The sequence below is a fragment of the Peromyscus californicus genome, unplaced genomic scaffold (genome assembly GCF_007827085.1).
Source record: "Peromyscus californicus insignis strain IS unplaced genomic scaffold, ASM782708v3 Scaffold_8__1_contigs__length_139910024, whole genome shotgun sequence".
Lineage (NCBI taxonomy): Eukaryota > Metazoa > Chordata > Mammalia > Rodentia > Cricetidae > Peromyscus > Peromyscus californicus.
In genome coordinates, this window is record NW_026294606.1 from 133,997,279 (window position 1) to 134,025,042 (window position 27,764).

Consider the following 27,764-nt stretch of genomic DNA (forward strand, 5'->3'; position numbering starts at 1 on the left):
GTAGACTGGCATTTAATAAAAGAGATGAAGCTACCCATAAGCTGAGAAGAATGGGATGTGGAGAAGAATGGGATGCTGAGATGAAGCCACCCACAAGCCAAGAAGAATGGACATCTGAATTCCAAAAACACCAACAATTTCCAGAATTTAAAATTCTGAATCATGACAGGACACTGGTGGAATTCAGGTGTTTCTGGTACATGGACTGCTCTCACCAAATGTGAGGTCGAACTGTAGGCCTTGTGTACATCCTACTTCACAAGTCAGTCTGTCAGATATGCTAAGCCTATAGGGCTGAAGATGATGTCCCAATGCTGCGGAGAAACCTCGGGTGACTGTCCAGGCAGCTGGCTGTTTCTGTCAACTCACATTTTTTTTGGAAGCTGCTTGCTTGCACTTCCTGTTTTACTAGGTTACGTTATTTCCTTCTTGGGTCTCTGAGGGAATTGAAGATTAGATAGTTATAGTTATAGTTAGTTGAAGATTAGATAGTTATAGTTTTCCTTGTTAAGAATTTCAGAAAGAAACTCTCTAAAGAGGTATAAGTGTATAAATTTGAAAGACATTGTAAGATAGTTCTCTGTTAGTAATATAAGTTAAGATAAAAAGCGAATCAGGTACATTTTGGACTTATCAAAATAGGATAGATAATGGAATATTTTCTCTGAGTTTGTCAAATGCAAATGGACTAGACATTGTTGAGGTATTTATTGCTTGTATGTATTGTATATAAGTTATTGTACTTATTGTATATAGTTTTTCTTATATTAGTTGTAGATTTTTTTCTTTTTATTAGAATAAAAGAGGGAAAAGTGGTGATATTTTAATTGTGCCGAAATGTGATTTTATTTGTATGTTAATAAATAAAGTTTGCCTGGAGATCATAGGTCACATAGCGAGGTCACATAGCAAACCATAAGCAGAAGTCTGGCGGTGGTAGCACATGCCCTTAATCCAATCACATGGCAGGCAGAGTCTCTGTGTGGTCAAGGACACAGCGAAGCGTGGTGACACAAGCCTTTAATCTCAGTACCAACCATAGAGACCTGGAGGTCTGTATAGACAGGCAGTGATGAGGAAGTCATGTGGTTGAGCTTAGAGCCAATGAGAAAGCTGAACAGAAAGGCAATAAAAACACAAATCAGACAGGACTAAGCTCTCTCTGGGGAAGCGACGGTGGCCAGGTGGTAAGATAAGATAGTCGTGGCTCTCTGATCTCTTTGGCTATTTCCTTTGTGTTTGGCTCTGTGTTTTTTATTTACTAAGACTGTTTAGAATTTCGTCTACATTTGTCCTCCTTCAGTGTCCTGCACAGTCTGACCATCTCTGCTCTCTCCTTTCTCCTGTGTTTACCCTCTTTCTGGATCTCACTCTGAAACTGAGCCCAGGATTCTCTGGACTTCCATCCAGTGTCTTGTTCTCCCTACAAATAGTGGTTACCCTGGGTGTGTCTCATGCACCAGCTGCTGTGACCTGCTCTGCACCCATGTTTGGCAAATCTTTAGGGGGGAAGTTGGGGGGGGGCTCTGATGTTCCTCGGGACTGCAGACCTGCCTTTCCTGTCCCAGCTGTTCTCAGCCTATGAAGGAGGGCAGTTCCCTTCAACTGGTCCCTCTCAGCGACAGCACCCGCTGAGATGTGAGATGATGTTGATGGTAGTTATTTAGAGAACTCTGTCGTAGCATAGTGGGAAAAACATTCCTAAATAAGTTAGTGAACTTTGTCCTGAAGTAGGATTATATGTAGAGATTTTTCCTTCCTTCCTTCCTTCCTTCCTTCCTTCCTTCCTTCATTTCTTCTTTTGTTCCTTCTTTACTTACTTTCTTTCTTTTTTCTTTTCCTTTTCTGTCTTTCCTTCTCTCTCTCTCTCTCTCTCTCTCTCTCTCTCTCTCTCTCTCTCTCTCTCTCTGTCTCTGTCTTCTTCTCTTTTTTAAAAATTGTTTTCTAAGGCAGGGACGTAGTGGCACATGCCTTTAATCCCAGCACTTGGGAGACAGAGGCAGGCAGGTCTCTTTGAGTTCAAGGCCAGCCTAGTCTACAGAGCAAGTTCCAAGACAGGCTCCAAAGCTACACAGAGAAATGCTATCTTGAAAAAACAAAACAAAACAACAACAACAAATTACTTTCTAAGTGTGAATGATGAAATATACGACCAAATCTGCAATGATGTGCTGCTATTGAGGGGATTCAAAGGAACACGAAACAAGAATATGTCAGAAGCATTTTATGGGCCCTTTCACACAGGCTACGGGATGAAAAGGCTACCGTCCTGCATGGGTTCTCTAGCTCTGGGTGGTGACATTCATTTTATCAACTAGTTTGTTCATAAAGAAGCCAGATGACTTTAAAGTCAACAGGTGGTAGATATTAGGAGGAGCCAGGTCACACACATAAGTGTCATATTCTCATTTTGTTCTTCTTTTGTTATCTTGGAAAAACAATTTTGATAATATTAAAGTTATAGACCTAGAGAAAAAACTCCCATTTCTTCATTTTTAACATGACTCTAAAGAGCTCTGAGGTGGAAGCTGTGTAAGTGAGCAGCTGGGTACACAGCAGGGATTCAACAATGACCGCCCGTGAAGTGACAGAGACTGTGTACCATGAGAGACAAACGCAGTGTAGCTAAGCATCCACTGGGAAAATCCCACGATATGATAAACTGAACGTGAGATTTTAGTGAATGCTCTACCCACAGACTCACGAAACCCCGGCTATCAGAGCCTATCAAATCTGTTCTTTCTTCTTTCTTTTTGGTAAACCAATACTCTACAGAGCAGAAATAAAATGGAATTTCTTGTTCCCCAAAGTTGTAATTACCGCCTTTCATAAATCCATATGTATCATTTTTCATGCCAAAATCACGGCTTCTCTTCCAGAGAAAAGGTATGCTGCTTATGGAACATATATTAAAATATAAAGAGAGGGTTGCTAACTGTTTTAACTTAAATATTTGTCTGTGTATATAATTTTCAGGGAAGATCAGTTGGTATTAGATAATCATTTGGTATGCTTTTCCCTGGGGAAGACTTTCTCCAGCTTTTAGCAGTCTTAGTTATGTGTATTTCTTTATCTGGGATTGCTAACACGAACTGTGCAGGTTGTATTTGTGTGTTTAGGAATATATATCTACACATACATGCACACACATATATGTAACAACAATTAAAGAGAGGCCATGAATGTAAAAGTGCAGGGAGCTGAATGGTACATGAGAGGGTTTAGAAGAAGGAACGAGGAGGTTAAATTATGTAAGTCTATTAAGTCTCAAAAAGTAAGAAAGTATTCAAAAATTATCTACAACAAAACTAAAATGTATTGAAAATGAGTATTAAATATTGATAAAATAAATAAAGCATATAAGCCAATAAACAAAATACTAATAAATAAAACTGAAATAGAGAGTACAATAATGTTTTTAGGGCTAAGAATATTTTATCAAACTGATGCTAACATTTCAAGCTTTTTTCTGTACTGTAATGTCCCAGGAAAAGAATGAGACATCTTTACATACCACTTTAAAGCCAGAGGGGAAATTCATTCTTGGTATTTAGCTAAATAGACTCACCAAAGCTTATTTATGTTTAATGTTCTTAAACAAGTGGGTATGTCTTGGATAGAAGCACAGTTTACATTAGGTTTGGCTTGCTGAGGATGTTACATCATATCACACTCAAACAGCAGTACAAAAAGAAATTTGGTAGAAAAAGACCAAAATAGTATAAATACAGTGATTACGGGGTGTTTTGATCTTCTCTCCAGCCCCCCAAGATGCAACAGATTTTCCAAGCACCAAGAATTATCCTGGACTTGCTCTAAGGCGATGCTAGAGAAAGTCTTCTTGTCATGAGTTATACACTCCACTCCCATCCTCAATCTACACTGTCAACCCAGCAACTGGAATATAAACAACACAGAGTGGAAAGAAAACCTCCAAATGTGGACACTAACAACAGATTTAGAAGCTAGTTTGTCCTTGGGAGAGAGGAAGAAACAATTTCTTCCTAGAGAAAGGCTACGGATTATTTATATAAGTTCAAAGCCAAGGTTAAATGTTAGACAAATATTAATTCCAGTTTTCCTATACGCAGTGCACAGGTGCACCTTCAACAACAGATTATATGGTATAATCATTAAATTCATTCAACCGGACCTTAGAGAGTTAAAAACATATATTCTGAGGACCAGGACTCCTCGGTCCACAGAATGAGAATGAAACAGGGCAGAATATTTGTGTATCAAGGTGATTCCAGTTTCCAACTGGGAAAACAGGACTGTTAACGTCCCCGTCCCCTGACAACTGTCCAATTATGTAGATCACACTTGGCCTAGTGTTTGCTGAAGAAGTAATCAATAAAGGATGTGGTTGACTGAGCATAGATTTTGGTTGAACCAATGCATGAAAACTTAATCATTTACTCAGAGAGAAGAAATCAAATAGAGCAGAGATGGAGCAGCCACCGAGGGGTTTGTTGATTGTACCACCAAGTTTGTGGGCCACAGATGAGAGTAATAAGGCAAATGGGATCAGTGACAGGAGAAAATGTAAAAAGCTATTCTTAATTCCATGAATTAATAGAAACGTTTCTGGTCTTTTTTTTTGTCATTTTTAGCAAATTTCACATGGAAGCCTGGATGCTCCATTTTAGAGAATATATGAAAATTACTAGGGCATGTCATTTCTCTCAAGCAAGAAGAAATTAATCTTCGGCTATAACAGAAAGGTAATTTTCACACTGGAAACTTTGTTGGGATTGATTTGAAGATCTCCACTGTGGAAAGTTTTCCAGGAAATCATTTAACTCAAGTGTGTGAGGAAATTGACAATGGGCATGGAGTAAACCCAGATGTGGGATTGCTGTGACCAGTGCATCATGAACACAGCTGGGTGGGGTTCTTTTTTTCTAGGTTCTTTTAAGTAGTTTCCTGATTATGTTGAGCTGTGGCATTTCAATAAGTGAATTCGTAAATGAGAATATACAAACATACATATTCCATAAGGAAAATTGCATGCACTTGAACCATCTCTCTCCAAAATCATCATCACCATAATAGTAATATTTACTTGGAAATTTCTCAACTCACTTTTTCATTATGAATCACAAATGACTTTTATAGTAGTGTCATAAGACCCTTTCAGAATCAATTCTTCTCTTCAGTACTACTTCACGTAGGGAGGAAATGACGTAACTGCTTATCTTCTTTTACTCCTCTTAAGCCTTTATGCAGTGTATATTGTTTACACTAATAGGAAAAAAATGTCCACTACTGAAGCCTCCCTGAATAAGTCACGCCAAGTCTGGCTCGAGCAACATCAAAGGGTAACTCCGTATCCCCAAACCTGAGAGAATGTGTGTTTCCCAGGGAAGGCTTAGTATAAATTCTTGTAACCATTTTAGAGCTTCTAGCTTATACTCCTTCCATGTACTCTCAGCTGATGGCCTTAGACACGCACTTATCCTAGACATGGCTAACCTCCTCCATTTCCGTTAAAGAGATAAAATATGTTTATAGAGATAGGGCTGCATTACTGAACCTGGTGCCATCACTCAGGTTAGGAGGAAGAGATTTAGGAGGAATGCTAAGTTTCCTCCTAACACACCTTGATTTATTTCTCAGCCACCACTGCCATAATTTTTCCTATTTTGCCTGTTACCTTTTGTGTGACACCTGCTAGTCCAGAAGAATAGTTGAGGACTGTGAGTGGGGTTGACATGTATGTACTTGTGTGTGATTGCACATGGGTGGGCGTGCTTATTAAAGTTAATATCAACTCCTCAAAGCAACATTTTCTTAAAAATGACCATAAAATCTGTAAAGGTTTGTTTTGAACCCTGAGGAAATGTGCATAGATTACATCCTTGACCAAGGCCCTGCTCCCCTGAATGCTCCTATGAGCCAATGTCACAAAACGGCAGTTCCACACTGGGAAGGCCACGGCCTGGGAGATTTTCTCCTAGGGCTTCAAAGGAAGCACCCCTGTGCCCTCCTGAATCCTATACAACATTACAAAAACAAGGACGCACAAATCATTGACAGCTTTACCATACTTTAGTGAAAGGCAATTTCTATAAGTGTAATTAGTTTTATTGGCATAAAAGTAAAATGTGGCCAGGCGGTGGTGGCGCACGCCTTTAATCCCAGCACTCGGGAGGCAGAGCCAGGCGGATCTCTGTGAGTTCGAGGCCAGCCTGGGCTACCAAGTGAGTTCCAGGAAAGGCGCAAAGCTACACAGAGAAACCCTGTCTCAAAAAAACAAACAAAAAAAAAAACAAAACAAAACTGAAAAAAAAAGTAAAATGTGGATCTGTTTCTCTCTGTCTCTGTCTCTGTCTCTCTGTCTCTGTCTGTCTGTCTGTCTGTCTGTCTCTCTGTCTCTGTCTCTGTCTCTGTCTCTCTCTCTCTCTCGTGTGTGTGTGTGTGTGTGTGTGTGTGTGTGTGTGTGTGTGTGTGCCAAAGGATAATATTAGGAGTCTTTTTCCATTACTCTCCACACAATTTTTTTCTTTGAGACAATGTTCATCTGTGTAGCCCTGGCTGTCCTGGAACTCACTCTGTAGCACAGGCTGGCCTTAAACTCACAGAGATCCACCTGCCTCTACCTCCCGGGTGCTGGGATTAAAGGCGTGCACCACCACCGCCAGCATCAACACACTATTTTTTTTTTTGGAGACAGGGTCTCTTACAGAACCTGGAGCTCATCAATTAGACTAGCTCTCCCGCAAGCCCCAGGGATGCACCTGTCCTGACCTCTCCTGCACTGGGATTACAGCATGTACAGCCATGCTGCCCTTTATGGGGATCCTGGAGATCTGAGCATGGGTCTGTATGCTTTCACAACAAGACCTTTCCTGATCGGGCACTTTCACGGTTCTGTTTGCAGTGTTGCTGAGAATATAAGAAAAGGATTTTCCCCATTCCCAAGAAAAACTTACTACCTCCTGGCCGGCATGTGCAGCTATAGCTTTCCCCACCTCAAACACATTGGATCATCTGTGTCAGAATTTACTAAATTGTCACTCACCTTTGCCCTTAGTGTTGACAGGACAGATCAAGAATTCAAATTCTGAGGTACATACTGAAATCTCCCAGATGAAACATACAGTGAACCTTTGCAGATCATTTGAAGCCAACCTCAAGTGTCCAGAAGTTTCAAAAATAAATATGAGAGCCATCAGTAACCAAAGGCCATCATGACATTATCTTGTGACACGGCAAATGCTCAGAATAGGTTGTTAGGGAAACCATTCCCTCGAGAGTTTTCTCTCTCTAGCCATGTGGAATGGTATGGAAAATTCCTTTTATAAGAATTATTTTATAAACATGTGAAGGGACACATTAATATTACTGTGTGAACTTAGATTAGGCTTATCACTACAAAGTGAGATGAGGAATTCAACTATTTTCTAGAGGATGGAGAGATGGCCCAACAGTTAGAGCACTTGAATGCTATTCCAGAGGACCCTGGGTTCAATTCCTAGTACCCACATGATGGCTGACAACCACCTCTAATTCTAGTCCCAGAGGATCTGATCTCCTCCTATTTTGGCTCCTGTGGACACCAGGCATACACATCATGCACAGACATGCACATATATAAAACATGCATGCATATAAAATAAAAGAAAAAACAAAACAAAACAAAACTAACAACAAAACCCCCACAAAACCCAACTGTTTTCTACTGATTTGCAACAATGATGATATCAGAGGCAAGTGATTTAGTAGTTGAAATGAACTGGACAAAGACATGCACAGGGTCCATAAGTCCAAACAGATATTAAGTTGAATACTAGCCAATCTCATCTTAGCTGCTGTTTGGAGAGCAGAACTTTCAAGAGGCAGCTGGTGGGACTGCTGGGGACTGCTCACCATGCATATTGGGAGGGTCCACTTCCAGGTTGCTTGCTTTCCTTACGTGTGACTGGGTTGGCCCTGGCTCTCTCCAGTAAACATCCACATTCTCAACAGTACACCTTCTTCTAAGATGTTTGTCTAACAACGACCAGGTTTTAACTGATATTTTATAGGCCACCTTCCATTTCATTCGCATTAGCATTTTAAGCAGTGAGTCTTATATCAGTAGCGATATTTATGTAATGATTCTACTTTTAGTTCATGTAGCATATAAACGTTAAATGTCTTTCAACACCACCACCACCTTTTCAGACTGCCCTGTATATATACAATATGTTTACAATGGAAGATGAATATGAAGAAGTTACAGTGTAACACATTTTACACTTGCCACTATTATTATTATTATTATTATGAGCAAGCTATATTTTGGCTCTAAGCTAACATACTGGAAAAACAAGACTGTGCGTTTGATGGATTTTGGTGTTGTGAGTGGCTTCCACACAGTCACACTCTAGCGAATGGTGAACCAGATCACACTGGCTACAGTACAGGAAGTGAGGGGCAACCAGGAAGTTTCCACCAAAAGCCGAATCAGAAGCTGCTCTAGAGATTTTTATTAACTTCTTTGTTTCAAATGAAATGTTGGGAGTGTTGGTTTGCACCCAACTGTTAATCCAGGTTTGCTTAATGAAAGGAGTGTGGTGGAAGTTCAAATGGAAACTCTTCCTGAGGAACTTAGCAGAGGTTAGTCGAGTCACAGCATTGAGGCTCACTGCCTGGTACAGGCTCTCTGCAGCCCTGACCTATGAGATGTGACCTGATTTTTTCCTGCTTGGGTTCATTCAAGGTCATCACTTGGAAAACGAAAGGGAGCTAACCCAATGGAGGAACAGACGAAGACGACTTTGGATGCATCTTTTAAAAATACCACACTGGTTTGAAGTAACTTACCATCAAAGGGTCACTTAAGAAGGGCACTGCTTAAAATTTCAGCAGGCAGTAATGGAAAGCGACAGACCTCAAACAATTTAAGTCCTTCACAGCTGGGTGACTCCACAGAGACAGCAGGCCAAGGCTGTGCTAACTTACCTCTGCAGGACCTTGGCGATCACCTCGTAGGCTCTCCCCAGGCTAAGATCATCATCCATGTTGGTGGCGATCTCACAGTACCTGTGAAGCACCTATGGGGAGAGGAACATGCTGAGCGGGTAGTCTGTCCACATTTATGGATGGTGCATTTCATGACAGAGAAGATGAAAATGCATCCTTTTTAAAAGTCTAAGTTTTTGTCTGTCAAAGGTTTAGGCTGGCTTGGTCTGTTTTTGTCTGTGCTATGACTGTTTCACGGCTATGTCTTTGAGCCATGACAGTGAAGTCTTACTTTTGAAATTTATTTTTCCTCACACCATCCCAATTCTCCAAACCTTTCCGTTTATATAATGTAGGGGTGAATAAATAATTGAATGGTTTACAGCATTATTTTAAAATATGGAGACTATTACCTAAGGTAATAGAAGGCAGATTAGAATGTTCTACCATAGTAGTTCAAATATCATGGTTCTTTCTATAAATAGCTCTTTGAAGAGAATGAATTTAGGCGAGGGGCCTTCTCTAAATCTGTCATTATAGGAGAGGCCTGCCTTGCAGTGCTATGTGTATATAGCACAGACTAAAAATATTTCTTACAAATGTACTTCATTATCAGCAATCTCCCTGATAATCAGAAGATTACAGCTGCCACAGAAACGTATGATCTTAATTTAATTTAGCATTGACATCATCGGTGTGCTGTCATTTTTGTCTTTTTAATTCCCCGCTCCATTCCCTGGTCAGAGGAAGAAAACACAGAGACCACCATCCCCTCTCTTTCTTCTTCCTTTATTGTTATGTGACCCAACCTATTACACACGAGGACGCAGGAAATCTCCAAAGACCTCTGTGAAAATCCTTTGTGCACATTTTCTAGGAAAGCATCATTTGAGAGGGTGGGGCGGGGGTGGGGCACATCTGCCTGGTGTGCTCCACCTCAGACAGTGGCAGAAGGGTTATATTTATAAGACACTGCTCATGTTAAGACCTGTCCTCGGGTCTACATCAACCCTGAAGTCCACAAAGTTCTAAACTTTGAAAATGCTTTCAACAGTTTTGATTGACAAGTGATGACCGCATTTATTGATAAACTATAGTGCTTTGTCCTGTGCGTAATTGCGGAGCTCACTCGCCAACTTCCCAACTTGTTATTGTTTTATGGTAATAGTGTTCAAAAAACAAACAAAAAGAATGTACATAATGTATTTTGATCAATTTTTTTTTATCTTTGTGTGTGTGTTCCTGTGTGTGAATTGGGTACACACATGCCACAGCACATGTGTGGAGGCCAGAGGACAGCCCCAGGTTCCAGCCCTCACCTCCTCCTCATTTGGAACAGGCCTCTTTTCTCACTGTGTAACATTAAGCTGGCCCATTAAAGGTAACAGAATTTTCTCAAGTCCAGCCCTGAGAAAATTCCTCCCAGAGTCCTGGGAAAGACGCTAAGCCTGGCATGGGTTATCTGAGGGAAAGGAATCTACATACACCATGCTTTTTTGTCCGTTGACTTTATTCCTCTATGACAAAATTCTGTCTGTACAGCTTCAGCTTGGTCCTCACATTCAGCTCCTCTCTGTGCCTACTTTTCCTGTCCTCATAGTTTTAGTAAGCTCCTATGCTTTTGACTTCATCTTCTTCCTCTGTTCCTTCATCCTCCATCAGTCCTTCCTGGCTCCTTACTCCTGGCCCTGATAAACTCTACAAGAGATCTGCCTTACCCTCTACAGAATCTCTGTCTTCCTCTCTTTTCTCTGGCTCTGTGTCCAACTCTGGAATTCCGCTCCAGTTCTTACTGCATCTGGTTATGCAAAAAGCCCTATTGTCCTCAGTCAATCTCTCTGTCATGCCCCTAGGCCTGAAGGAAGGGGATGGTCTGAGCTTCATCTGCACAAGAAACAAAGCTATGCATCTACAGCCCGCTTGTCTCCTAGGCTCATTTGGGGAGTTAGTTACCTAGAGCTTTAGCAGGTCTGAGAAGCTGAACCGTTTGCCAAATGGTCTATAGTATATGGGCACACAAGAATTTCATAGCAAGGCACAGCTGAATATTAAGGTTGTATAACACCAAATATTCTGTGATAAATGGCTTCCCATTTGACGAACCCTTGGTTGGTCAAAGTATAGCTTTAATACACAGCTGAATCTCTGTAATATATTCTTGCGGCCTGCAAGAGCCCATGTGCTTCATTGGAGTTCTCTGCCTCCCATCTTGCTGCAGGAATACTGCACTTACACACACACTACCACATCTGGCTTGGCATGGTGAATATTGCACTTACACACTACCACATCTGGCTTGGCGTGGTAAATACTGCACTTACACACACACTACCACATCTGGCTTGGTGTGGTGAATTCTGCATCACACACACACACACACACACACACACACACACACACACACACACACACGCACCACATCTGGCTTTGAGTGGTGTGAGTGCTAGGATCTAAACCCAGGTCCTCACACTTGCACAGCAAGCCATCCACCTCCTGAGCTGCATCTCTGGCCCTCCCTCGGCAATTTTGGAATATATAGCACATGATCAGTAGCCTTGATTCTCATTTTTCGACCTCTCAAGCTCCACAGAAACCTTAGGACATTCTTTTTGTCCCATCCTCACAGCTGACAATTCACTGCTTTGACCTGAGGTGACTTCACAAAGCCTACTCTGAGGCATGAGATAGAACCTCTGAATTTTTTTAAATTTGTAAAAAACCTTGTTGAACTGATGCACAAAGACATGTAGGAAGAGACTCTAAGGAGCTTTATTTTGGTCCACATATTTCTAGATGACATTCTAGAATCTCAAATTAAAGGCTGACTATTAATAGATTTTGTGCCCCAAATAGTTCATTTCCTTTTTTTTTTTCAATAAAAACTGTCACTGTTGATATGGATTCACAACACGCCCCCATGGTTGGGCATGGTCACGCATGCCCAGCAGGACCTAGTCACTTCCGCCTAGTCATTTCTGGGTCAAAACGTCTCGCGTGACCAGGACCCCGTGGCTTTGTGTGGTTGCGTAAAGCATGCAGTGCAACCATGTGATCTACACGCATGTGTGGAATAGCCACATGGGCCTGTGTGTGCAGGCATGGCCCAGCCTTTATAAGCCAGTGCCATGATTCCTGGCCCCACTTCACTTACGTGTCTTTCCACAGGCCTGTGTGTGGTGGTATTGTGTTCCCCGAAATATTGTGCACCCTAATAAACTTATCTGGGGTCAGAGACAGAACAGCCACAATATTAAACATAGAGGATAGGCAGTGGTAGCACATGCCTTTAATCCTAGCATTCCAGAGGCAGAAATCCATGTGTTCAAGGATACAGCCAAGCATGGTGACTCACGCCTTTAATCCCAGGGAGTGAGGCAGAAAGCAGAAAGATATATAAGGCCTGAGGACCAGAAACTAGAAGCATTTGGCCTGGTTAAGCATTTGGCCTGGTTAAGCATTCAGGCTTTTGAGCAGCAGTTCAGCTGAGACCCATTCTGGATGAGGACTCAGAGGCTTCCAGTCTGAGGAAACAAGACCAACTGAGGAACTGGCGAGGTGAGGTAGCTGTGGCTTGTTCTGGTTCTCTGATCTTCCAGTTCACCCCAATACCTGGCTCAGGTTTGATTTTATTAATAAGACTCCTTAAGATTAATGCTACACCTGTGCACCTCTGTCTCTCTACCTTATTTTAATAAAACTCTTGTTAGTGGATTCTGTCGTGTTTCGTGACATTTCCTCACAGGGTAAGAGCACCGCAAATAAACCAACAACTGTGGCCCCAGCACTATTTTAAAGCTTAGGAATCTTATAATGGTGACTTGTTTGAAACACTGAGAGCTTTTATATATTGCCCACTAGTCCAGACTTTGGACTGATGCAACTGTGTGAATGAGTAACAGTCCAAGGCAGGATTCTTGGGGGCATAAGCTGGGCTTACACAGTGAAGCTCTCTCGTGTTCTTAGTTACCATGTGGCTTCTTCACGGTGGTGGATATGGTCTCCTGGGTGAACACTAACCCAAGTGTTCCCTCTTCTTCTTGCTCATCCCACCGCCCCTTCTGTGAGAAGGGATCTCACTCTGTTTGCCAAGCTGGCCTCATACTCTGGGTTCAAGCAATCCTACCTTAGCCTCTTGAACTGCTGGAACTAGAGGCATGTGCCCAGCCTCAAACTCAGAAGAAGATTGAGATGTAGGCCTTAGTTCTTCCATGACTGTTCCATATCCCAGCAAGCAGGCCAAGAGAGCTCTGTATTTAATTTCCTCACTAAAGAAGAAAGCTAAAAGCTATCACTCAGTTCTTGTGACTCCATACATCATATCATGTAGTCTGCACACTAAACAAACAAGTCTTCCTCTGCTTACCAGCCTCCGGGAGCACCCTGGCAGGAGTTCCCTCCCCAAAAGGAAGACAACCAACTTTATCTATGGCTTGAGAGAATTTGGTACTTGTTTTAACAGTTACCCCAGAACCCTGAGCCGCATAGGCAGTTGTAAAGCCGTGGTTCATCTTCTGTCAATCAGGGAATCCTTGAAGGACACAAGAGCCATACTGGGTATCTTGTGGAGGATCTGGTCTATGATGGTTTCTCTGCCCCAGGAACATAAGCTCAGGAGAAAAGCCATGCATGTGTGGGAAATCTAAGAAGAATGCAGAACAGAGGGAGTAAGGAGTTCTTATTAAAGTAAAAAGAAAAAGCTAGGACTTCAAGTAGAAAAATAACATGGAGTTATGAACTCTGTGGAAAGTAGAAGTGTTTGTATTTATTGCGACAAACTACTGTGATAACCTTAATCCCATTAAGAGGCATCTAAGAGATTAGTAAGTCTAGACCTAGGTGTGTGTGAGAGTGTAGCCCGGGTGTGTGTGTGAGAGTGTAGCCTGGGTGTGTGTGTGAGAGTGTAGCCTGGGTGTGTGTGTGAGTGTAGCCTGGGTGTGTGTGAGAGTGTAGCCTGGGTGTGTGTGTGAGAGTGTAGCCTGGGTGTGTGTGAGAGCTTAGCCTGGGTGTGTGTGTGAGAGTGTAGCCTGGGTGTGTGTGAGAGTGTAGCCTGGGTGTGTGTGTGAGTGTAGCCTGGGTGTGTGTATGAGTGTAGCCTGGGTGTGTGTGAGAGTGTAGCCTGGGTGTGTGTGAGAGTGTAGCCCGGGTATGTGTGAGAGTGTAGCCTGGGTGTGTGTGTGTGAGAGTGTAGCCTGGGTGTGTGTGTGAGAGTGTAGCCTGGGTGTGTATGAGAGTGTAGCCTGCGTGTGTGTGAGTGTAGCCTGCGTGTGTGTGAGAGGACATCTCTAGAGAGGATGGACTAGCAGGGCCTGACCAACCTTGAACATGAGTGGCACCATCCCACAGACTAAGTAAGGCCTGTAATGGAATAAAAAAGGAGAAAGAGAAAGCCCTTTAGTGAAGGCATTCCTTCCTTCTTTCCTGGCCTCCATGATGTGGATTTCTCTGCTCTGCCTTACCCCTCTCACCAGGACAGGCACACGCCTCTAAACACATGGCCCCAAACATACTTCCTTGTTTAGCTTGTCTATGGTAGGTATTCTGCCATGCTTGCGAAAGTCTAACATGACGCCTCATCTGCTTTTAAAAGTAGGTAAGCTGTGATGGATATACAGGTAGTTAGCAAGTGCTGGGCAACTGAAATCAGTGAGAAAAACCAGAGTGGGACTGTAAGACACAGCACGTAAGAAGATGCATGGGATTCTAGCAGCATCTGTGGAAATCTGAATAGACTCGTGTTGTGACTATGTTGGGCATGTATCTATAGCCTGGATGGTTACAGTCTACCAGCACAGGTCAGAGAAGTGGGAACAAGGAGTCCTTAGGCATGCTGTATCCTGGTGGATGAAGAAGTCTTCTTGCCTTCCAAATGTACAGTCAGTGAAGCTCATGAGCTTGAAGAAAGAGAAATGCTTATCTGCTGTGCTGCTGTGTCAACTCAATGTCACCAAAGTGGGAAAAGTCAGCTCATGTAGAACCAGTGACTGGTACCATGCAAAGAGTTCTTCCAGCACATTCCATTCTAAATGGTGACTAGTTACAAAATCACATCGTAAAGACCATTTCATTGACTTTATACGTTGTGCAGTGTGATGGATCTACGTAAGGGAATAAAGACAACCCAACGGCTCTGCGTCATTAGAAAAATTCGAGAACCTTCCAGAAGTCAGAGTTTTCTCTAGGTGCTGAAACCTATTCTAAAACTGTCCCTGTCCCTGTGCAGCCAACCCTATGTTTGGAGGAATGGAAGATAATTTGTAATGAAATTAATGATGAAACAATTTTAGGTATTTGCGAGAATTCTGGAGAAAATACAACAATAATTTGAAGATTCATTAAGAAACTCACATGAAGAGGACATCAATCTACATTTGAAAAGAAGGACAGGGGTGGGTCCAGGACAGCCTGAGCAGCTGTCTTGAAATGAGAATGAATGGAACCACTGAAGAAAGAAAGGTTTTGCCAGGGAATGAAGATGCAGCAGTATCCAACAGGAACATCTGCTTAAAGCTTATCTAGTAATAGAGATCGAGTAATCCCAGTTTTAATTGATAAGATAAGTGAAAACTCAAAGCACAGCTTATCAGTTCGATTATGATTATGTTGTTGGAGAAGCCGGGCAGGTCACTCATTACAGCTTTCCATCCTATTCTAAGAAAGTAGCGCTAAAACAGCACTTTATGAGTAACCGCAGTGTCTGTCTCTCTGTCTCAGGGCAGCCTGATGAGCTTGCCTGAAGTCCACACGTTCATGACCAAGCCAGAGCCCCTGTGTTTCCTGTGGCTTGAAATTGGGTACACTTGTTCCTATGTCTAGGGAAAGGACACAAAACATGTTCCTTTTGTCTCCTCACATATCACTGAGCACGGACAGCTCAAATCAGTGCTACCAGGTCACCCAGGCAATGACCTGAGATTTAAATAAGCCCCTGGTCCTGCTGGCCACCCTTACCACCATTGTTTCTATGGGGAAACAATCCAAAGCAGCCATCATAAAAAAAAAAATCACCACCACCACCACTCCACCCCCACCCCCACCCCACCACCACTCCACCACCAAAAAAAAAAAAAAAATCAGGTCTAGGATGTAGCTCACTTGAAATGGGAAGCCTATGCAAAAATGTCAATGCATGCTAATTGTTATTTTTATGCATGTGTGTATGTTGTATATGTACATGAGGGTTTATGCATGTGGAGACCAGAGGACCACCCCAGGAATGCCATCCACCTCATCAGAGACAAGATCTCTCATTGGCCTGGAGCTCACCAATTATGAAACCAAGTGGCCAGTGACAGTGAGCTCCTCCCCTACCTGCCTCCAGGGTTGGAGTTACAGGTGCATGGCCAAGCAGAGTAATCTGGCGTGGCTTGAACTCAGGTCCACACACTTTACTGAGAAAGCCACCCCAGTCCCCCAATTCTTTTCAAAATTCACATTTAGTGGCATTTAAAAAATATTTTTCCCTTCACCATTTGCCGCCCTCCCCCACCCGCTCCTTCTTCCTTAGCTGGTTCTGCATCACAGGCAGAAATCCTGCTCAGGAGGCATAGACCAGGCCATGGATAGACTTGTGCTAGCACTAATAAGGCCATGGAGGGCGCTCGTGCAAGCATTAATCAAATCTCCTTCCGAGTGTTCAGCTTTCCTCCAAATACCACAGGTGATGGCAGGCCCTCTAACAGACTGAGTGCCATGTGTCAAGTTCTTCATCTCCCTGAACCTAGGGTGCAAATGGAAATGAATAAAGCTTACCTTGAAGGAGGGATAGACAGTTCTATGTGGTATTTAAACCAAGGGTTTGAGTGAAGTCACACCCTGACTTTTCCTTCATGCTTGTCTAACCTAGCCTTTCTCAGATGGAGGGACCTCTGTCAACATCTGAGAACACTTCTGGTTGTTAGAGTCAGGGGAGTTACACCCCACACACCCTATAACAAAGAATTATCTGGCCTAAAATGTCAGTAGAGCCACTGTTGAGAAACCCTGTCCGGCTCCCTTAAACAACTTTCCTGACTGGAAACTATTCCCTTGGGAAGCTAGCCACACGCCCACCAGAAAGCTCCATAAACAAGCTGTAAGTTGAGTTGAGGTAAGATCTGCCACTCCCACCTGCTAGCCAAGATTGTGTCTTATGGGGCAACAAGGTGAATTTGTCCATCTCCGTGTAACAGCTTCTAATCCCGAGGCATGGCTGTTTTCCCCGTCCAGTTCCTCAGCAGATACACGGTCATCAAGGACATTTGGAGACAGGAAAGAACAAAACTGCCACCGTTTAGTCACATTTAAATGCTCCCTCCTGTTTTTTTCCCACAAATCTCAGAGAACTAGAAGAGTCAGAATAAGCCTGCTTAGATCAAACGTCATCCTTAAAGCCATAAAGGACAGCCAGCAGATTGTCTGAAAATAAGACGTTATGAGTCCACCGCCCAGGGCACAGTTTTCAACTTCTTTCTCCATTGATCACCATAAAAAGGCAACACACACCTAGAACTTTGTTATACACACCCCAGAGAAGCCCTGGATTGTGCCATTTCAGAACAAAAGTTCGGCACTAATCTCAGTTCACTGCTTTACTTTGAAGAAAAAACAATACAGATTTTTACTGGCATAATAATAAACACAGGAAATGTAAAAAGTCAGGTGTGCCACTGTGAGCTTGCAATCATTGTCAAATCTTATTGGAAATACATTTCTTCTGATTTCTGGCACGTAAGCCCCCTTTAGCCATTTCACAGTTGGCGAGCAGGGAGGATGCTTCTGCGTCATTTGCAGTGTCTGAACCCGATGCAGACAATCAGCTGCAACATTAGTCAAAGAAGTCAGTGGCTAATGACTTCTGACAGGCCCTGCAGTGAGAGGCTGAGGCCAGCCAGGGCGTCACCAGCAGCGTCCAGGGGCATCTTCTTGGAGATGAAGAGGGGCATTGTAGGAAATGTGGAGAATGGGGCAGGGTTCACATACACTTTCTGGAAAGGCACAGCTTCTGACACGCAATAAACAGTCTGAGCGGGCCATCCGAGTGTGTGACTTTGTAATCTTTGCAAAAGTAGCTTCACTCTTCTTTTTTATAGTGCATTGTGTATTCTGAAACTCTCTCCTTCAGTCGGAGGCAGTCGACTTTCCTGCTTCTAACACTGATCATTTGGAGGGTGCATCCTTTGTCCTTGGAACCCATTACTCATCATTGAACCCATCTGCCACACGTTGATGGCTTGTACTGTCTAGCACACAACCCAGAGACTGTGTGATGTGGGGCAGAAAGGACTGAGTGTGAGAAACATGTGCTCTGATTTCTCCTCTCTGCCCAGCTCTCTGTGTGATCTTAGACAAGTAACTTCAGTCTTGCAGATTTCACGTCCCAATTCTGGAATATGAAGGCATTGGAACAAATGGCCTAGAATTCTCCCTTCCAAAAGTATGATTTGGAGTTTCAGACTCTAGGATGATGTGTTTAGTATTTAAGACATGTCCTACTTGTTTTCAATAGTCTAGCTTAAGAATTTCTGACCAGGGAGCAAGATGGCTCAGAGGTTAAAAGTGGGTGCAGCTCTTCAGAGGACCCAAGTTTGGTTCCCAGCACCCACACCAAGTGGCCTGTAACTCCAGTTCTAGGGAATCCAGCATCATCTTCTGGTCTCTACAGGTTCCTACACATACACACACACACACACACACACACACACACACACACACACACACACACACACACACACACGCACACACGCACACACACACACACAATTAGAAATAAAACGGTACCTGGTCAGGGACTGCGAAGGTGGCTCAGTACTTAAGAACACCTGTTCTTGTGCAATCATGAGGACTAGAATTGAGGTTTCAGAACTTGTATGACAATTTGGGTGCCCTGAAAAGACCTGCAACTCTAGATCCAAAGGATCCAATGTCCTCTTCTGGCTTTCAGGTGGGCACAGGCACACACACACACGTGTGCAGACAATCATATAGACATGTATACACATAAATAAATGAAATAAATCTTTCAAAATATCCCTGATGGAATTATTTTCTTTTTTAAAAGTTTAAAGAAACAAAATAGTGAATCATTTCTATTCTGTTGAAATCTTTATACTTTCTTCTTATTTGAGGATCCTTGAAAACTTGAAGTGTTTTTAAACCGTCACTACGTTAGAATAGCAGTAAGCAAGAGATGAATTTAGAATGGTAGGCAGCTAGTCTGAAGAGGTGATTAATGCATCCTCACTCTTCTTCAGAAATAGCGAGCGTTTGCTTTACACCTTGATGAAAGTTTGAAGTCACTCTTTCCAGAAGTGCTGGCTAATCCCACAAGTGCTGTAACTTGACACTATACCTTCAACAGCCTTATAAGGATAGACATATATCCCAGAAGATTTTCCATGTTTTACCTAAAGCTCCCCCTCTGCAGATGATGCTCAGCTTCAAGACAGAGATGAAACTCCACAGACAAGTGAAAAACAAAGCTTTTCTCAGCCCTGTACTGAAGCATATTGCTCCAAATTGTTACTTCCAAAGTTGTTCATTACATCATTTGTACTATGATGGTAATAACACTATATCTGAACGTTTTTACTGTGATTCTCAGTTGTTATTTTGTATCAGAGGTCAGAAGGCACAGGGACGTCTATCAGGTGCAGCCCAATCATAGCGTGAGTTATATTTGCAGTGTCTCAGAAGAAAGGATCTCCCTGCCCTTGACCTCCCGCAGAGGAAACCCATTGGAGGCTTTGTTTTATATTTTGTTCAGAGGCCCTCAACCAAAGGGTAGTCAATTTACAGGCAACTGGCTATCGGTGCTGTAACCTGATGTCAAACTTCTTTCGGCTTGGTGGAAGATTAGAGCGATAACTTAGTTCAATCACATCCTCGTAAGACATTCAGGCTGTTGAGCTGTGAGGCATGGCAGAGGGAGGGGTGTTCAAGGCAAACACATCGAGAGGACAGACTGGCTGCAACCGCTGAAGGGCAATATGAAAACTCAACTCTCCTTTTCCAAGAGTCTCCTGATCTCAGTGGAACCCACTGTTGACTCCTCTTGGGATTCCTAGGAGTGTGGTCTATGCAGAACCACAGGCATTTTACAATCACCTCTCCTACTTGATATAATGAATGGATTTCTTTCTTGAAATAAAACTGAGAAATACTTGAAGGCAAAATAAGCATCTAGAGCTAAAGTGACAGGCTAATAAATTTAGCATTTCCCCCTTTTTGTTTGTCAGTGAAAAACACTATGAGAAGATTCCAGCCCCAGTGAGAGACACAGAGTGGAAGACACAGGCAAATTCATTATCAGAATGAGACAAGAATGCAAAAAGGTTGAGGGGTTCTGTCCCAGGTATTGCTCTAACTAAGAACCCCAAACTCCGCTAGGAAGAAGAGTGAGTATGACAGATGATGGCCCTGTATCTGTGATGACATCAGCGCTAATACCAGCTCTGTTATTTACGAACGCTGGAGATGGTTGTGACAAGCTGAATCATAGTTAGTGCAGTCAGATCTAATCAGTTTAGATGCACATTGCCACTCACTTGGCTCACGCAGAAATGACAGCATTTACAAGTCGCTGGGATATGCTGGCCCGCCAGCCCTTTACTCCACCATGCAGACATCTGGTTCTCAATCTCGATCCTGGTTCCCTTGGCCTCTGGACTCGAGAACCTTCGAGGTCTCGAGCCTGAACTGTTGTTTCCTGCTTTTCTCTTGATTTTCCAGAGCTTTCTGACAGGGAACTGCAAGTCTCTGTCCTAGCTGAGCTCTCTTCACACTGTCCCGTGCATCTAATTATAATCATTGAGTCGGAGTCACATGGACAAAAATCTTTCCGCCTTGTTCTCCATTGCACTCTGAATTCCTAGTCATGTCAGCTTTGAATGTTGTTGAGTAGATATGGTATAATTATCAAGAGTGAAGTACCTACTGAGACACTAATGTGGTTTGATACGATGTGGTATGTATTGCCTTAGGTCCCCGGCAATAAAGAATAAGCATGACACTTCACACTCAGGGCCAATGGAAAGTGTGTGAACATTTTCAATTTGTAACCAGCCTGGAGAGCTGGAGCATCAGCAAGTGAATTTAAAAGGACACACATGAATTTCCAAATGACGTGAGACCTCCCTATCTAAATGTATGATTGTTTTGTTCAGACATCTTCTCAGACAAACAGATGTTTCCCATCAGGCCCCAGGATACTAAGGCCAGAGAAGAACTGGAGCTCTTCAAGAACAGTGGGGACAACCTGGCCTTATCTGTGGAATTAATACCAGGCCTCTCCTCCTTCATTTTGCCAATGAATAATGAAGACAAACACAGAACTCTCTTCACAGGTAACAAAACAAGTCTGAGATGTATGCCGCAGAGAACCCGTGACAAGCGAGCAGCCCCGTGTCCCTCCACCTCTCACCGGCAGCTCATTCCTCCCCCGGATGCCTTCAATGGAACCACATCGGGCTCACAGGAAAGGTTCTGAATGTTCTGCATTTGTCAGAAGGCTTTAATAAGCACTGATACTACAAAGGTTTCCATATTCTTGCATGAACCTTTTACCAGGAGATTTCTCTCTCTCCTCTGGTGGGAAGCCATCATCTATCCATAATCCCTCTCATGGAAGGCAGAATTCAATAAAAATTCATTCTCATTTCCCATTCTAAGAAATCCACAGGAGTCTTGCAAAGCATTTTAGTATCTGCTCTGTGGACAGTGCAATGTCCCCCCCCCACCACAAGCCATTATTCTGGTAAACTCAGTAAATACTAATTTATGTTTGCAATGTCATGTTTCCCTGTCGGAATGTAAGAACCCAATCCTTTCACATAAGGCATGCTAGAAAAGGCTTCAGCTTACTGCTTCAAGGAGGCTTCATCTATGACCCTTCCTCAGTGGCAGGAAAGACAAGGAAGCAATTTATGAACCATTTCCATTCTGACGGGAAATGTGATGCCACCAAGAGCTTTTATCAAGTAGGTTATAACAACTAGTGATAAGTGTAAATAATAAATGGTTGGACTCCTAGGGGACATGGTGGCAACAGGAAGTCGTTTTGGGTACTGCTGATGGGGTGCTAGTAGTCTTGGAATTCCCTGGCTCCTCGGTAGAGTTTGGCTTGACAATAAACAACAGTTTAGTACTTTATCTGATCTTAGCCAGGAGGGGAGTGGCGCAGCAAGGTTTTGCAGATGTTCACATCCAATAATCTATCCATAATTGATGAAACAGGGAGGTCAGATGTAATGGCTGCTCCTATCCCGTCAGCAAATAAATGGGTATTGACAAAACAAGCCAGCGTGGCACAGAGCGCTGAGCGATGACAGGCGGGAGATGGCATGGGGGCAGAGGCAGGGGAAGCGCAGGGCTCTCCATTGGAGGAATTTCTCTGCAAGCGTGTGGTGGAAGGGACTGCTCCAGCACACAAGCAGATGCAAGAGGCTTATTGAGGGCCATGGACGAGGCTGTCGGAGTACAAAGAAAGAAAGATGAAGCCAAGCAGAGACGGAGACAAGGAGGAGGGGCCTGAGACAAGGCCAGGCTGGGTGAGTGCAGATGCATGAACAGTTTGGAATGCCTTGGAATGCTTGCACTGCCATCCAGATGTCTGAGTTGCCTTTATTGCACAGCATATGTGTCTCCTCTTGCCTGCCTGACTGTCACACTGGGCAGGCTAGGTGAATCCAAGTCAGCACGGATGCTGCATGGGACACTTGGGGACCCAAACCCTCCTGCTGCTAAGGGGCATTCATGGATAGATATCCATTTATACTGTGCCCCTCCACTATGACTTTAAAAATCTATGAAAATCACTTTTGCTATTTTAGGAATATTTTCAGATAAGCTCAAGGTACCAAATCACAAAGTTAGAAAATTTGCTTGAAACTGGAAGGAACCTGAAATACACACTGCTTAAAATCAAATTTACTGCAAAGGGGTAAGTGTGAGGCAAGGATTTTTTAAAAAATAATAAAAGCCAAACACTGTATTTTATTCACCTCAACTTATGCAAAGAGAATAATAAAGCCTTAATCGAGTGTACTTTTATTGACTGAATAAAATTCAAGATATTTAAACATAAACAAGCAGCTGCACTCCTAGACTTCTATTCCAAAGCAAAAGAATAAGTTTGCACAGAGTTTATTGTGTAATATTATAAAATGAAGAATGGCGGAATGAAACGATGGTTATTATTGCTATAGTTGGTCATAAAGATGCATCGGACACAGAAGTTTTAAATATTAATATTCCCACAAATTACTTAAATCAATTTAGCACTCTTTAGTGGTTTGTTTAGAAGTGCGATTTATTTTATTCTTTGCAAACCAATGCCTTTGATCAATTTTGTAAGAACATTCAAGCTGAGAACACAGTGAGAAGCAAGCAGCTCACTAGCATCCTAGCTCTGGGCTTTACAGCCTACGTGAAGAACGGCCGCTGTAGCTGGCATTTCCAAGTTGCTTCTCAATACAAAAGCACTGAGAAGCATCCAGCTCAGAGGGATCCGGTGATCTATACTGGAGTACTTGTTGGTAGCCTTTCCTCTACCCTCCCTGGCCAAACCCCCATCTCACACCTTCGAACCTTCTTATAGAAGCTTGGCATTCCACAGCTTGCCACAGATCATATTCTGAACTTTAACCTTTGTTCACATGACTGGTCCTTGGCTCAGTCCTGCCTTCCTGAGAGATATATGCCTGTGTGAAGGAGTCTCACCTTGAGCCCCATGCCCCATGTGGCTTGGGGGCTGCCACTGGCTGATGACAGTTGTTACATTGACTAAAGCCTACATTTAGAGTGTTTTTCTGTTCATTGTGTGTTTGATCTTCACAAAGCCTTGAAATAAATATTAATATTCCCAATGTGTAATCAGGAGCAACAAAGTAGAGTGTCTCATTGTGAGATGTACAGTGAGCAGGGAGGGGAAGGGTTTGAGCTGGCTGTACTGAAAGTCAGAGCCAGTGGTTTTAGGCTCGGCACTCGGCTTGCTGCTGGGCTATCCTGAACAGTACTGTGCTGACCTCCACTGTCACTCAGAACGGCCATCCGGTGCTTCAGTTGCCCCAAACCCCTCTCCCATTGTGACAGCCACAGCAGCCCCAAATCTCCTGATGCTCTAAATGTTAGCTTCCTGCTTTCTGGCCACTGTTTGGCCTACCACCTGCTGCCATTTTATCAGCACTGCTACTTATAACCACTAAGAATGGCCAACCCCGAGAACTCTTATGTCATTCATTTGCTTATAGCCAACATCTTTTACTTTCATTAATTACTATTATTAGATTGTGTCTGTTTTTTTTAAGACTGGGTATCATGTATCCCAGGCTTGAATTGAACTCTCTATGTAGCTGGGGGTAATCTTGAAGTTGTGATTATCCTGCCTCCACCTCCCGAATGTGTACACCACCACACAGGTTGCTGGGGGGTCAAACCTAGCACTTTACATATTTTAGGCAAGATCTTTACCAACTGAGCTGTACTGCCAGCCCCGTTATATATATTTATTTATTTGTCATGGCCTCCATGGTCCTCTGTGTACCCATCCTTAATCCTTCTAACCACCTCCTACGCTCCTCCTTGGGCTTTGCTGGGACCCCTTTAGCACCAAGCTGCTAGAAGCCCTGACACCCAGGACTGTAAACTTGACCATTCCCTCTGCCTGGGCCACTGCATGGTTGTCTCTTAACTGCTCCCAGGCAATGCTCATGTGTCAGCTTCTCCAGGAGGCCTTCTTTCTTCATCTGTTTAAAATTCCCTCAATTCAACCGCTCTCCCAGTATACAAGCACCGTTCCTTTGGATGGTGGGTATCTCCCACTCTGTTTTTCTAGGGTTTGTCATCATCTAATATAATCCACTTGCTTATTCTGCTCAATCTTCATTATCTCTTTCCCATGGAATAGAAGTTCCATTAGGGAAAAGATTTCCTGCCTCTTTTGTTGCTAGTATATCCCAAACAGTGTGGCCACAGGCATTCAAAACCATGTGCAGGATGAAGAACAAAGATGTTGTCAAGCCAACACAGTAACCATTTCAGTCTCCTGAAAACATCAGGCACAACATTTCCAGTTCTTCAATGTGGGGACACTGAGGCACATAGCCATGAAGATACTGGGCCACAGTCATGCAACTGGAAAGTGGTCATGTGGAAGGAGGGATATTTTAGCTTAGAGTAGAAAAAAGCTGAGGCAGGGTAGGAACTTTACAGGCAAGGGCTTAATTTCAGCTCTAACTGCAGAGAGCTGGCACAGATCAAGAGAGAGACAACAGGACTGGAACAGCTCATCTGGTGGGAGTCTAGCTGTACACATAAGAACTGAGTTTGGATTGCCAACTACTATGTAAAAGCCCAGTGTAGCTGGAGTTTTCCTGCCTGGCCCACAGTCAGGACAAATCTCTGTCACCTGCCAGTCCCACAGCCACTCAGACCCGACCAAGTAAACACAGAGACTTATACTGGTTACAAACTGTATGGCCGTGGCAGGCTTCTTGCTAACTGTTCTTACTGCTTAAATTAATCCATTTCCATTAATCTATACCTTGCCACATGGCTCGTGGCTTACCGGCATCTTCACATGCTGTTTCTCATCGTGGCGGCTGACAGTGTCTCTCTGACTCAGCCTTCCACTTCCCAGCTTTATTCTCCTCCTTGTCCCGCCTACACTTGCTGCCTAGCCAATGGCCAATCAGTGATTTATTTATTGACTAATCAGCAGCACACTTGACATACAGACCACCCACAGCAGCCCAGCACAGCAAGCACCTGCAAGTCTACTGTTAGGTCGGGGCAAGACAACCAGGGCTTGCTGGCCAGCCAGTCTACCCACATAGGTGAGCTCCAGTTTCAGTGAGAGAGCCTGTATCTCAAAAAATAAGATGGAAAATGATTGGGGTTGACGTCTGGCTTCCACAGACAAATGCACCCCCCCACATATGAACACACAAAAACATGTACACACACACACACACACACACACACACACACACACACACACACACAGGAGGGGGGGAAGAGATATTAGGCTTGTCCATAAACAAAAGTAAAAACAGTGGTAGGCTAGCATCGAGTAATTCCAAATGGTCATTTATATGACATTTTCCAAGACATTTCTTCCTAATGCAAGGCACAGAGTGGTAGCCTGTTTGTCCTTGGAGACATTATGATGCCATCCTAGACATTATGGTAGTCTGGGTCTAACAGTGTGAGATATGGGTAATTCAATGTGTACTTTTTAAAAAGGAAGGGACACCTGCCCATCCATTTAATGGATGGCAGGTTGTGGGTTAAGGTCCAAGAATTCATTCATCTCTTGACCATATTCAACTCTGGCTCTCTCTCCCACCTCACTGCCAAGATGGTGCCTGATGCTGCTACTGTGAGGCTAGGCTCAGGATTCTGGATCTTTCTGATACAATCTGTCTTGTTGTCAACCAAGCAAGACTATAACAATGGTGTTATGCAAACAATGCCATTTAGGGGACAGAACAGGACTGGGCCAAAGAGCTCTGTGACACACCAGACCCAGAATGCCAGATGACTGAGTCTCAATTTGAAAGTTTTTCTGATACTTTAAAAACCAATTTTGAAGACGGCAATGACTACAGAGATGGTACAATGCTATTCCCATGTCATCTATTACAGCAAACAATTAAAAAGTAATTTTAGCTTTGAAATCTTGTGACGGATATTAATGTTTATTTACACAATGTTTTTAAAGGAAAACATTGATTTTTAATATCTATGGTATTATAAACATATAAAATGTACATAATAAACACTCGCTCTACTGTAAGCTAATATAAGCTCATAGGGAAAATGAATATGTTTAATTAAATTTGGGAAAAACATATAGTTAAATCATTTGTGGTACAATAATAACGACCAATAAACCATTATCTCCTTACTGTTCCACTGGAATTTCATCAAGGCACTTTATTAATAAATATCATGTTCATTTTACAAGGCAGGGAGGATCTTTACAAAGCAAAGTCATCCAGGATCTCAGAAGTCAGCAGAAGCAGGAATACTACCGTCCACATGCTGCCCAGCAAGGTCGTCCTTGAGTTGTTGCTTGGTGCTAGGCGGCACTCATCACACATGCCCAGTGCTTTGCATTGCTACTTCATTTCCTCTTCACCACCAAATCCAGGTGAGCTGGGCAACGGTATAGCATTCATGCTGTGGGAGAGGAAACTGAGGCACAAGGGAGGTTTAGAAGTGGTGGGACCAGCATTCAAAGTGCTCTGACTCCAGGGACCAACCTCTGAACTGATACCTCCTTCTGTGGTAACAGTTGAGGTGGCAATGTGGAAATTAAGATCTACGGGAGGACCTGTTCTTCTCCTCCTAGTTCTGTTTATTGAAAATTGCCAACATTGTCTTCTCCGAGAGAGCTTTTCAACTGCAAGTCTCACAACTAGTACTTTTTAGTAACGCCATCCCTTATATGTAACGAGCTGCTTGCATCCAAAGCGAGGAGAGCCAGCTAGGATGTAGCAATATGCCGAAGACATTACTTTTGAAAAAGACTTGGACTACTTCTCTGTCTTGGATTTGTATTAACTCAAAGGCACACAGAAGTATTGACAGCAAACAAAAGAAAACAAAACAAAAACCTGAAGAGAAACCAAGACAGACTGAGCGGAAAGAAGACTCCACTGGAGCTCCATTTCCTCCTTGTGGAGAGGAAGAGGGAGGCAGAGGTGAGAAACAGGAAGTGAGCATGCCTGACTCTTTCTGGAGAGCTTACAAAGTAGGGATCCATTACTACGCCCCCTCTGCTTCCTGGGTCCGTTCTCATGCTTCCCTAATCTGTGTATTGATTCTCAGCGGGCCCA

The 27,764-nt window shown here is 43.2% G+C and overlaps 1 protein-coding gene across 2 annotated transcripts in view; it reads right to left on the minus strand.

The window, feature by feature from the left end:
* The window catches only part of Ttc29 (tetratricopeptide repeat domain 29), a 201,434-nt gene that overhangs the window by 78,016 nt on the left and 95,654 nt on the right, over positions 1 to 27,764 (minus strand). For both annotated transcript variants that reach the window (XM_052728777.1, XM_052728779.1), the window contains one exon: positions 8,950 to 9,041. In XM_052728777.1, coding sequence (XP_052584737.1) covers positions 8,950 to 9,041 — 92 coding nt within the window. The remainder of the gene's footprint in view (positions 1 to 8,949; positions 9,042 to 27,764) is intronic.